The sequence below is a fragment of the Esox lucius genome, chromosome 1 (genome assembly GCF_011004845.1).
Source record: "Esox lucius isolate fEsoLuc1 chromosome 1, fEsoLuc1.pri, whole genome shotgun sequence".
Taxonomy (NCBI): domain Eukaryota; kingdom Metazoa; phylum Chordata; class Actinopteri; order Esociformes; family Esocidae; genus Esox; species Esox lucius.
In genome coordinates this window covers 36409685-36423395 of record NC_047569.1, presented here as the reverse complement: position 1 = coordinate 36423395, position 13711 = coordinate 36409685, and the positions used below count along the sequence as shown (strand labels likewise).

At 43.2% G+C, this 13711-nt stretch overlaps 1 protein-coding gene across 4 annotated transcripts in view; it reads left to right on the top strand.

Moving 5' to 3' along the window:
- The window catches only part of slc8a2b (solute carrier family 8 member 2b), a 93843-nt gene extending 80911 nt beyond the window's left edge, over positions 1 to 12932 (top strand). For 3 of the 4 annotated variants that reach the window (XM_020047070.2, XM_010898539.3, XM_020047074.2), the window contains 4 exons: positions 1443 to 1567; positions 6675 to 6774; positions 7889 to 8167; positions 8299 to 12932. In XM_020047070.2, coding sequence (XP_019902629.1) covers positions 1443 to 1567; positions 6675 to 6774; positions 7889 to 8167; positions 8299 to 8675 — 881 coding nt within the window. In that variant the 3' untranslated portion in view covers positions 8676 to 12932. The remainder of the gene's footprint in view (positions 1 to 1442; positions 1568 to 6674; positions 6775 to 7888; positions 8168 to 8298) is intronic. The other variant, XM_020047072.3, reaches the window with a different exon arrangement.
- The last annotated feature ends 779 nt before the right edge of the window (positions 12933 to 13711 follow it).

The window sequence follows — 13711 nt, the reverse complement described above, 5'->3', positions numbered from 1 at the left end:
CGGTTATTATCCCAAGGCCCAAGATTTTAGTCCCGGCTCTACCCATTAAAAACAACAACAACAAGCATTTTCCATGAGTACACAGAATCCATAATAAAACAGCGTATGTGGAGACAGGCCAGTACACCACCTCTCTGGTAGCCACAGATTGGCCACTGTGCTGGGTCAGTGACAGGAGTCTATTTACAGCATGCGTCCATGATACAGACCCACTCGCCTCATAAAGTGCATCACTCTCACATTGATTTGTGTCAATCCCTGGATAACACCTCGCAAAACTAGCCGCTCCTGGAGGAATGTCGGAAACGCTGTCCTTGCCGTTTGCATTATAGTGAATACGAGATGGACAGGGTGCGTAAACCTAAACCCGAGCGCGTAAACCTCCGGGGAAACTTGAGAAATACAGGCCCCCCGAGGGGATGGTGCAGTTATGCATTCACAGTGACGTAGCTGAGCATCAGTACACTTCCTCACACTACAGTGTAACACACGTGGCGACAGCCCAATGCTACATGCCTCCACTGGGCTTAGCCTGGTAGCAATTAGCATCCATCTGGGCTTGGGCCATTGTGGCTGATTGGTAGACGGTGAATGAGCCGCAGTGTCGGGGGAGCACGGTGTGTCTGGTAATGTGCTGTGGCCAAGTGCTCCTTTCATAACTGATGCTCGTGGTGCTGACGGCACATGGAAGGAACTAACAAAGGAATCATCTCCGCCCACTCACCACACAAGGACAAGGACACAGAAACACTGCGTTCCTTCGCGACTTCACAGCTCACTGTCTTTGTCGTCTCTCCGATGAGAGGATTACTAATAACCCAGTGTAGACAAGGATTATGACGCTGAACGGAAGCAAGGAGAATAGGTTCTGCCCACACAGCTCTTTATAGTGGGATATTAGAGGAAGCTTGCTGATTGGATGCGTTTGTCCATCATGCTGTGTGACTGAGTAATTCCATCACACTCTTTAGATGCTGGCCTTTGGTCACCAATCAATATGTGTCTCGCTTCATCTCATTGCTCTCATTGCTTTTTTCTGTTTCTCTGTTAATGTTTTTTACTTTCACAAAATGTCTGGCTGCCTTTACTCTGCTTTATCTTAGGGTTCCACTTGTCATGATTCTACCTCACTAATCTCTCCATATCTCCACAAAACCCAACGTCTACCTCTCATGTCTCCTCTGTTCATACAGCCTCTCCCCCACTCACACGCGTCTCAACATATATGGACTGAAGCACACGAGTGATATATGAACAAGTCTTAATCTAAATTATTTATTGGCCTCTGACCTCTAAATATTAATTTGTTAGGAATGTTGGTATGTTTGAATGACAATTTCTCTCTTTCCCGTACCCCCCTCTCTCACCCCACTCTCTCACCCCACTCTCTCACCCCACTCTCTCACCCCCCCTCTCTCTTCTCTGATCCATTTATCTCCCAGAAGATCCCAATGGACAGATGAGTGCAGAGGAGGAGGAGGCCAGGCGCATTGCAGAAATGGGAAAGCCCATCTTGGGAGAGCACAGCCGTCTGGAGGTGGTCATTGAGGAGTCATATGAGTTCAAGGTACAACCATCTTCCCAGATTCCCTCTGAGTTCAAGGTATAACCCTCCTCCCGGTTTCTTTCTGAGTTCAAGGTATTACCCTCCTCCCGGTTTCCCTCTGAGTTCAAGGTGTAACTCTCCTCCCAGTTTCCTTCTCAGTTCAAGACATAAGCCTTCTCCCGGTTTCCCTCTGTTGGCATCATCAGAGTTTAGGAGCCTTACATATAGTGCAGATACTATACATGCAGTATCATACCTTATCATGAAGTATCATGAAGTATCATACGCTGTCATGCAGTATTATGCAGTACAATACAGTACAACAGTATCAAGCACATTTGAGTAGGAGTGCTGATCTAAGATCAGGTCCCTTGTATCTACATTGAAGTCTTTTAGCAGACTTTTTTCCAGAGAGACAGTAGTAGTAAGTGCTTATATTTGGAAATTGAACCTTCCACCCTGGCATGACAAGCACTATGCCCTACCAACTAAACAGGACCCAACGTGTTAAACAGGACCCAGTGAGTTAAATAAGACCCAATAGGTTAAACAGGACCCAATGGGTTAAACAGGACCCAATAGGTTAAACAGGACCCAATGGGTTAAATAGGACCCAATGGGTTAAACAGGACCCAATGACCCTCTTGCCCATGCCATCTTATGCATTGTAGGCAAAGCTGATCTTATAGACAGTTGTTTAACACCAGCCCTCCTGATTACAGATACTAAGCACAGTGGAGACATTTGAGACAAGCATATCAATCCAATACATCATTATTAAACACATTTGAGTTGTGGCTAATGAGATTATAAGAATTTACTTCTTTTCATCAAGCGAACAAATTGATGTGAATGAAGACTGCCAGCTCATTGAAGTCCTATCAGGCAATGGGATTTAATCCAATCAGGGTGTATGCCTCTTGACTTGATTAAGTGGAATGTAATATGTATTATATGATTGCACTTGATACTTGATTTATAGTAGCACAAAACACAATTGAATTGGCACGTGGCTACATAAAACCCTACATCAGTGTTGCAGCATTGTTTAAAATGTTGACGTTATTGAACCCACCAAACAGTGCAAATAATGTACTACAATGTATCTCCGTTAAATATCATTGTTTGTTGTCTGGAGGGGAACAGTATAAGTAGCAGTGGTCATCAAAACGATTAAACGGTTTTAAAACAATTGTAATCAATGTCACATTTGGACAATAGATTGGGATTAGTAGGACCTGTTAAGTATAATATCTAAGCATGGCGCAGACAACTGTCCTCTAATAAAGACAATAGGTTTAAGTTAAGCAGAATGAAGTACATGGTGCAGGAAGCCTAAAACACAGTGTTCTCATATGCAGACACACGGTGTCAGGAGGTTAATTACAAAAATAAAATAACTGGTTGCGTAAGTATTCATCCCCTTTACTATGGCACACCTGAATGAGCTGTAATGCAAATATTTTTTTGACGGGTCACATTATTGGTTGAATGGATTTCATCTGTGGAAGACCAAGGAACATTCAAAGCAGCCGAGTGCGAAGCGGTTGGGATGAGGATTAGCACCTCTAGATCTGAGGCCATGGTTCTCAGCAGGAAACCGATGGAGTGCCTTCTCCGGGTAGGGAATGAGGCGTTACCCCAAGTAAAGGAGTTCAAGTATCTCGGGGTCTTGTTCGCAAGTGAGGGGACAATGGAGCGGGAGATTGGCCGGAGAATCGGAGCAGCGGGGGCGGTATTGCATTCGCTTTACCGCACCGTTGTGATGAAAAGAGAGCTGAGCCGGAAGGCAAAGCTCTCGATATACCGGTCAGTTTTCCTTCCTACCCTCACCTATGGTCATGAAGGCTGGGTCATGACCGAAAGAACAAGATCGCAAGTACAAGCGGCTGAAATGTTTTTTTTCAGAAGGGTGGCTGGCTTCTCCCTTAGGGATAGGGTGAGAAGCTCAGCCATCCGTGAGGAACTCGGAGTAGAGCCGCTGCTCCTTTGTGTCCAAAGGAGCCAGTTGAGGTGGTTCGGGCATCTGGTAAGGATTCCCCAGGACGTCTCCCTAGGGAGGTGTTCCAGGCACGTCCAGCTGGGAGGAGACCTCAGGGTAGGCCCAGGACTAGGTGGAGAGATTATATTTCGACACTGGCCTGGGAACGCCTCGGGATCCCCCAGTCATAGCTGGCAAATGTGGCTCAGGAAAGGGAAGTTTGGGGTCCCCTGCTGGAGCTGCTGCCCCCGCGACCCGATACCGGATAAGTGGATGAAGATGAGATGAGACATTCAAAGCAAATCCAGAATAAGGTTATTCAAAAGCGCCAATGAGGCATAAGACATAAGAACATTGAATGTCCTCCCTGATCACCGTAGAGTCCATAATTAAGAAGTGTTTTATATTCTGTTTTGTATTGGTAATGAATTTAGAACAATTTGTGTGTTTTATTTTTCACTTTGACATGATGGACTTTTTTGTGTTGAAAAAAACCAGTTGAAACATTAACTTAAAACATTAACTTCAGAGCTCTTCTGGTCATTTATGCATGTATTCATGCTAGTAGTAAAGTAAATATTGTACATATGGCCCGCTCTATTTATAGATTTCTACAGCCATCAAAATTGTTCTACATTTTCTTTGTTTTGTCATCTTTCGATACCTTGTGCATTACATTTAAGACTAAAACATGGTGTCCTTATAAACATTTGTATTCCATGGAGCCCATTTCGGTTATTACAGTAGTGAGTTTGTTCTTTACCTCATCCTTATGTGTTTTAGGGGTCATTATTAACATCGCCCCCAGGCTAGAAATCCAGACGTATAGAGCCTGGTAGAGGTGTGGCACTGTTGGGAATGTACTGGGTGTAGATTTACTTGATCACTAACACATAATTCTTAGTGAATCACAAAACTGAGGCGTAATTACAAATTGAGAGATCCTCAAGTGAACATAAGCTGTAATGACCACTGAAGGTCATGGCGCACTGCAGCGATTTTCGAACTTGCGGCCAGTTATTTCCGCAGGCTACTCTCCTCGTGCTGTGTTTTGTTTTTGTTGACCACCCACGTCTAGCGTCTAGAGCTTAGCGTTCTGTCTGGTTGAATCTGTAGTCGCTAGACGCTAGCTCTGCTTGGAGCATTTCTTGCATGTTGCAAAACAGATCGTCTACTCAAATGTTTCTTGCTGAGAAGTTGTCAGTGTGACCATTGTCTGAGCACGGACAAAGCGCCCTATACAGGTGCTGGTCATATAATTAGAATATCATCAAAAAGTTGATTTGTGAAACAACAAGCAGTTACTTGTAAGCATTTAATGAACATGTCCACATGTCCACTGGCTTCTTGAAGGAAGATTTACATCTTGGGGGGGGGGTGCACACTGGCCTGGCATCATTACACTGTGCCAGTCTTCCTGGATACCAGTGGTTCGCTTATTATTTCATTTTGTCAGTCCAGTTGGTTTTCCAAGACCACCACATGTGCTTTCCATGGTCATTTGAAACTTGTCTGCGGTTAATGCCGGGCCCCTAATTTGTGTGCCTTAGTGTTACATTCGGGGGTTTGAAAAAGAGGGCCCTGGAAGAAAAAAAAACATTGCAAACCCTGGGCCATCAAGCTGCTTCCCTCTCCTTTTTGCCAAACAGCAGTGCTTGGCAATTGAGTGTCAACATACTAGGCCCCCCGTATTGTATTGCCAGCTTGCAGCAAAAAAAAAAAATCCCCAGTGAGGAGAACTGTAGAATATATCACAATGACATCCAGATGGGTACTTACCTTACCAGTGGTACAAGTTATTTCTGGTGTAGGCTGCTATTCTAACTCAAATATAATCAAGTGGAATGGAACAAATTGTCCGGCTGTGCAAATGCCAGAAATGTGATTCAGCTGCCAGGTTAAGCAAGTCTGTTATACCCAGTGGGAAGCAACAGTCTCTGTGAAACAAAACGACAGCATTGCTCTGTTAAGTCACACCGGCTTGTCATTTTAAGTTAGCTAATTGGCTATTCACGGACGACAAATTCCATATGGTGACCAATACTATGAAATAACCAATGCACTAAGTCCTATGTCCCTCGACCATGAAAAACATAACTTTATTTAACTTCATGTTGAAATAGCACCATGCTGCTCTTGCCGGCTAGATAGTATAAAGTAGCTAGCTGGAAATGGCTCGTTGGGGTTATCTCAAATGACTTAATGAACCGAGTCCATTCAACTATCGCTGCATTCATTAATTTCTTGACTAGGCCTGTCTGTGTAGCCATGCCCCTCTAATCCAACCAGATTCTACTGGGTCCCTACATCCGCTAGGTTACTGCTCAGAGTCTTCCAGTATGATTGGACCTTTGAATCTAATTAAAAATCACATGCAGTCCGACTTTGCTAGGGTGCTTCCATCCTCATTCCTCATTTCCTGGATTGTTGAACAGTGTACTAGAGAAAATTGCACAATTTATATTCTTGTTAAAATCAGATTGTGTAGGATCAAGGTCTAGTTCACACCAACTAAGCTACACGGGACGCTAACACTAACTAAGCTACACGGGACGCTAACACTAACTAAGCTACACGGGACGCTAACACTAACTAAGCTACACGGGACGCTAACACTAACTAAGCTACACGGGACGCTAACACTAACTAAGCTACACGGGACGCTAACACTAACTAAGCTACACGGGACGCTAACACTAACTAAGCTACACGGGACGCTAACACTAACTAAGCTACACGGGACGCTAACACTAACTAAGCTACTAACTAAGCTACACGGGACGCTAACACTAACTAAGCTACACGGGACGCTAACACTAACTAAGCTACACGGGACGCTAACACTAAGCTACACGGGACGCTAACACTAACTAAGCTACACGGGACGCCAACAAAGAAATAAATCTCCAGTTGTAGGGCCAGTGTGAAAATCTAAGCATTCACTAATGTAAGGTGGTCTGAATCACAGACACTTTAATTAACAGAGAGAATTGTTTGTTTGTGTATGGGGTAACACTAAACTTCTTGTATTGTGAATATCTGCTACTTCTGTTCTCATGGTAGCTGTGCCACTAGATCGTGCTAATTCATTTTTGTTCTTCTCTATAATTGCACGCTGACAGCGAGGTCTTTGTTTGTGATTGACAGAGCACCGTTGACAAGCTCATTAAGAAGACCAACTTGGCCCTTGTGATTGGCACTCACTCCTGGAGGGAGCAGTTCGTGGAAGCTGTGACTGTCAGCGCAGGTCAGCTTTTGCTTTTTTTTTGTGTGTCTGTGTGTGTGTGTGTGTGTTCCTGTACTTGTGAGGACCAGAGTGGCAAAGTAAGCATGTTTTGCTGGGATCCACTTACAAAAGGTATATCCAAGGCTTATATTGAGCTGAGTGTAGGGTTATAATTAGGTTTAACGTTAAGGTGATGGTTAAAGTTAGGGTAGGAGTTAAGGTTAGTTTTTGGTCTTGAAAGCACTCCTTCATGGATGCATTTAAACCCATACACACCTTACTTTTGCATAACAGAGATGTATTATATTGTATACCTGCGGTCTATTATTGTTCTTTTAAAGAGCAGACAAAACGTAAATATATTTATCAGTTGCTCATTAAAGTGAAATGTCAGATGTATGCAGTGAGGATCCAGTTTCTTATTTTCAAAGTCTCTTTTTAACTGAATCATTTTATGAGAGGAGATCATTGCCAACCACTTAGACTTAATATAGCACAGTTTCTGTTTTTATAATTATAAAATATCATAATGACTTTTGAAAGAAAAGCTTACTTCAACAGTGTGGAAGTAATAGTTGTCTTAACTTGTCTGGTATATGAGCACTCCCTAGTGGAGATTTCAGTTAATTGCAGACAAAAACCATCTCATTGTCACCCCAAAGGTACAGAAACAATTACACAGAGCATGGTGGTGATAGAGCGATGAAGATGATGGTGTGCATCATGAATGTGTTTGTGTTCTCTTTTATTTAACCTTTACAATTAGTGGATCGAGTCTCATTGAGATTAAACACAGATTTTCCATGAGGGACTTGGCTGAAACAGCAGTGCATAAAAGGACAGAGTTAACAGAAATATTGAGGCACACGGTTCATTGATATAAATGTTATTTTCTTTGAGGTACAGTGCAAGCCACAGGTCAAACCATTTACAGCCCCCCCCATCATTATCCTCCATCATAGTTTTAAAATAATTACAGGTGACTAGATCCCTGTCATTTCAAGATATTTCGCCCATTTCCAGGTAGCTCATTCTAGGTAGCGGAGTGCTGGAAGGCTCATAGAAGCACCGTTTTGTGAGCGCGGGCCATACTAACCGTGTCTTGGTCTTTTATTAACCCCCCGGCCCCCCCCAGGTGACGGGGACGACGACGACGAGAAGGGGCGTGAGGAGCGCCTGCCTTCCTGCTACGACTACGTCATGCACTTCCTGACCGTGTTCTGGAAGGTCCTGTTCGCCTGCGTCCCGCCCACTGAGTACTGGAATGGCTGGGCCTGCTTCTTCGTGTCCATCTCGGTCATCGGCATCCTGACTGCCGTAATCGGGGACTTGGCGTCTCACTTTGGCTGCACGGTGGGCCTCAAGGACACGGTCACCGCTGTAGTGTTTGTGGCTCTGGGCACCTCCATTCCCGGTAAGAGATGGTGCAAATCAGTGCCGTTCAAACACCACAACCAGTCTTCACAGGTGTTCCCGGTGTTATTTAGTTCTCCCTCCCCTCTTTCCTCCCGCCCTCCCTCCCTCCCTCCCTCCTTCCCTCCCCAGACACATTTGCCAGTAAGGTGGCTGCCACGCAGGACCAGCACGCCGACGCGTCGGTGGGCAACGTGACGGGCAGCAACGCGGTCAACGTGTTCCTGGGCATCGGCGTGGCGTGGTCGGTGGCGGCCGTCTACTGGAAGGCGCAGGGCAAGGAGTTCCGCGTGGACCCGGGCTCCCTGGCCTTCTCCGTCACCCTCTTCACCATCTTCGCCTTCATCTGCATGGGCGTGCTGCTGTTCCGCCGGCGGCCCTCCATCGGTGGGGAGCTGGGGGGGCCGCGGACAGCACGCATCGTCACGAGCCTCCTGTTCCTGGGCCTCTGGTTCCTCTACATCCTGTTCTCCAGCCTGGAGGCCTACTGCCACGTAGAGGGTTTCTAGAGGACACATGAGAGCAGACGGGGCTACCAGTCAAGACACTGACATGCAGTACATCATACTTATAATCACGCACTACTGAGATACTCCGACACGCGCACACACACACTCACACACCTATCTACACAAGGACACAGAAACAGTATTTCTACGTACAGTATATATAAACACATACATATGCATTCCCAAACAAAATGTACAAACGGTTTCTTACATAGACACGCACAAGCAGACAGTGTTGTGCCAGTACACGGTTAGTGTCTGGATGACACCCGGGCAACATCAACCTCCTTGTTGCACACTCAAATGTTGTACACAGCTCACACGCTAACTTGGACAGATGAGTAAGGGGAAAGTAGGGGAAAAGAAAGTATTGGTCAAGGATGTGATAAAGGAAGTGAGACAGGGGGAGATTTTCACCGAGAAAACCACCGTTCGAACGTACAAAGAGCATGTCAGAAAAGAGGGAGAGTGAAGAGAGAACATGACAAGCACACAGGTGTGTGGAAAGGTATGGTTGCACTGGCGTTCTATTAACCCCAGCTGGCTGCTTAACGGGGGTTTGAGTCGAGCTTGACTGATTTAACTGGAGCAGGGTTGAGTGCCGTGTTTTGTGGCGAGGCCCACGACTCCGTCAGCGATTCAGGGGATCTAGACTCCATCCACCTGAATCAATCCCTATTTGTATCTGAAGGGTAGCACCTCCGAATCGTTTTGTCGTGGAGGGGGGGTGCCTTTGACATAGTTGTTCGAGGAGTAGAATGGGACGGTAGACACGGAATACAACAAAAACAAATCAACTGAAAGCTCCAAGATGCATGTACGGTTTTCTATGGAAGGTAAAGAGGAAACAGCATTTCTGGAGTAACATTGAAACAAGCTTTAAATGCTGTGTTGGTGTAAATATTGGTACTCTTGTATATAGCGTAATTTAGGAGTGTAGTTCATATTTATTAAAGAATAATTTCTCCGCAGATATGACGGAATGGAGTGGCCAGTAGGAACAGATAGAGTATAATGAATGGGGCTCGGAAACTAGTCACTACTTTATGACTCGACAGGAAAACAGCTTTTGCCAGTAGCTTGTGTACATCATGGCATCATAATGGTTAATAACCACACCTTCTAAATACATTAAAATAACAGTCTTAGGAGGCACAGAAGAATGAACCATCAAGTTTGGTTTCACTGGAGATTACAGCGAGAATCATATTGATGGGCACTTCCACATCGGACCGTTGTCCTCCCTCACCATCATGTTTGAGACCTTGTACATTTTCCTGTCCATTTCAAACTATTATTCGGCAATGCAGGCACATTGATGGTGTAAATACAATCAACTGAAACACTACTACACAAAACGACACATTAATCTGCAATAGCGAGTGTAAATGTAATGTATACAACAACAAAAACTCTTTACCTGAATACAGTTATAAACTGAAAAGCATATTCAAATATACTGAGTGTTTTGGGCTCCAAGCTTGCTCTGTGGGCAGTCATATCGGTTAATGCAGAAGTATTGGATAATTGGTCACTGGATTATCAGTCATGTTTAGGAGTCTGTCCACAAGAGAATGAGCGGACAGCGACCATACAGTGTCCACTGGTGTATGTGACAGGGGTGAGACGTAGGGTCTTGTGTGTTCGGTCCAATAGAGAGAAACCTGTCAGCCTGATCCTGATCAGGAGCTAGTACACGTTTCTGTACCGAGATGTTTGTATTGTTGTTCATTCAATCCAATCCGTCAATATTTGTGAAGAAATAAATGTTAAATTTGTGGGGGGGGGGTGGTGGGGGGGGGCACTTTTAGGCGTGAAGGGCTCCAACTAATCTTCTGTGGTATTACAGATGGAGGTGCATGACAACACAGGCATGGTCAACAAAACAATGCATGGTTGATGACATGAGAAAACTGGATTACTTTATTTTCTGGGAGAATGGTGCAGATTTGAGTCCAGGTCCAGACCGCAGCCAGACCTGTGACGAGCATGCAGTCCTGCCTCTGCTCCTCACCTGTTTACATTAAAGGCTGCCCTGGGATCAGCTTAACTCTACTCCAGCTTTTTTCTAGGCTTTCAGTGCATCGACTTTGTAAAAAAGCGGGAATTCAAATCTCCCCCTTTGCGTAGCTGGGATAGGTTTGATTTCAAGCCGTAGGGTCACGTTGGTATAACGTCAGCAGGTTACACAGTAGTTCACACAGTGTAACTAGCTACTGATCCTTGCTACAGTAATTCTGCATCCTACCCATTTAATGCCTTTAGTCTAGTATTTAATGTTTAGTTTAATGTTACCGGTCTTAGACGGTATGTGTATGCTTTGAGTGGCCAACAAAAACCAAACTAATGAATGTGCAATATGGAAACCAGTGGCAGACAAGCAATCTCTACTACATAGCTAAGTACACTTCAGTGGAACATATAATTACAAACAAACGGATATACTGACATTTTGAAAGATCCACTTAGATTCTATATAGCAGGCCTATTTACTATATCATATACTGTAACTTCTGCCCCAATCTCAATGAGATGAAAGTGCAATAAGAAGTCAAAGATAACAGGAAATGGGGTAGAGATCTGACACAAGACTGTCCATGGTCCTTAAATGTGGTCTAATTGCCTGCGTTGTATGTGAATTGCTAGGAAAACATTGAAAAACTGTGAAGAGAAGACAAAAAGACAGACACAAAATGATGTGTTCATCTCAGTTTACATAATACCAACAACAATTTCAGTTACGATTGTCTTGGCCTTCGCTAAGTTTTTTCCCACTGCCAGTGTTTGTAAACTTTTGAAAAGCAACTTTTTATCTTTACTTCCAAAATATACAGGAAGACAAATGTTTCTATTTCCAAACAATATTGATAATGACGGAGGCACTAACTTATAGATGTAGACCCTATGGTTTAGGCAAGAAATGAAAAGAAATGTTTTGATATTCTAATTTTCCACTATGAGGAAAAATTACCCCTTGCACTGTTCATTTGATGTGGCGCTAACAAGTGTCTCATTTCTTGCCTACATTATACTATTTAGTTGGTTAAAGTACTGTTCCTATGTTTTTGTACATTTGTACATTTCTGTTCCCCAGAGTTAAATTATTTATATTTATTAATGATATTCTATTGTTCAAAAGCTTCTTGAAGCAAACCATATTGTTACAGTACTTCAGAATGTAGTTGCAATGTGCAATACAAGCCTGAATCATCTTTGTTTCAGTCTTTTGAAGAGCAGTCAGCTCAGCTAACTCAGTGGGAGTTTAAAAAGAGAAACCACTTCCCTCCCCTGTTAGTTGCGCCCTCTGTCGACTCACATATATATATTTATTTATTTAATTAAGAACTTGGAGACTATCAAATAAGATTAGCATGTTTACATTAAAACACTACTGACACTGCAGGTATCTCGTCAGTTTCTTTAGGGTCTGGGTATAAAGGATGAAAATTAAAGGAAAGCTACAGTAGACATTGTGTTCGTTATGATAGCTAATTGTCTGGCTTTGGCCGTTGCTGCCGAAGAGATATCACCCCCCCGGATGTTTACATATGTGTGTTTCCTGTGTGCCAATGCATGAACCCTCTTGTGTGTTAGCATGGTCTGTTATGGATGTCTAGGTTTACATTTGGATCAAGTTATCCAAAAAAAACTGTTTCCCCGTTTGTCCCAATGTCTTACGTCAGATGTTGTAGACACTCTGCGTACGTAATGGCGTCCAGGCAATGCCTCTTGTCCGGTGTGTGACCGCTTGCGTGGTCCGCTGAGACTTTGCAAAAGACTAAGCAATGTCGAGTTGGGGCTAGCAGCAGATGAATCCCCCCTTTTTTTAATTATTACACTTATTCATATTTCACTACCTATAAAATCTGTGAAAAGAAAGGTCGACTTTTTCTGTCCTTGTGTGAACATTTCCGATAATTTTGTTGTCAGTTTGTTGGAGTGTGATATTTCTGTGTCTGTGTTGGGGGGACTCACCCCAGGTGTTCTTCAGTGTGTCCTTTGTGCGGTTCTATCTGTCAACCTTTTCTCTCTGCCTGACATTTGTAGGGAATAATGACTGACTTAAAGAAGATATGTGATGTATACATTTATTCAATATTGTAATAAATTCATTGAAAATTAAATTAATTTTTTATGAGAGACAAAAAAAGACAAATGGAGAATAATGGCATGATGTGTAATGTGTTTGAAAAACCACAACTATGTAGTAATCAAGTTGACCTTATTGAATATAGTTTATTTATTTTCAACGCTTAACTGTGTCTGTGTGTTTTTCTTTCCACACTGAAACATTACATTGACTAAGTCACTGATAGGTTTCCATTGTCAGTACCACCTTGAAAGATTTAGGCCAATGTACACTACAACATTATTTCGCAAAGTATCTAAAAAATAATCCAGGCGCTAGATTATTTTGTAATGACAACATATGGAAATCTCTTGCTAATTTGTTTTAAGATAATTTCTATCCTAATTTCAGATTAGAAGTTTATGTAGGGGGCCGGTGTTGTTGCTGCTACAGTGTTTTCTAATGCTTTCTGGCTATGGGAATGGTTGTTAGCGGTTAGCCGTAGAATCACAGATCCAACTTGGCTGAATTAAGTCTATGGAAGGGGTCGGATACAACATAATTTCACTGGCAATTCGGGTATCATTCTATATTTGCACAACATTTGTAATTGGGCTAGGTCAGGAAATATAATAATTTAATTATGTGCACTAGTGCAAATCACCTCATCAGTCATTTTAATTACATCTGTGTCTGCCACTTGAGTAATTATAATTTAGTGATTATAAGGTCCTCTCATTTCCCTTGTTCTGTCTAATGATGACACAGAGCCCAAAAATATAAAATGTCACGTTAAACGCATGTTTCAGTGGGTACATTTTACCTAATTATCTAGGATGAATGAGGTGGAGGAAATAATTGCAATTAGCCTACTGTCATTATTCGGCTTCATGTAGCCAAATATATTTTATATAGGCTAGCTAATGTAGTCATTGAAAATAAGTGTGGAAAGTGGAAACTGATAAGG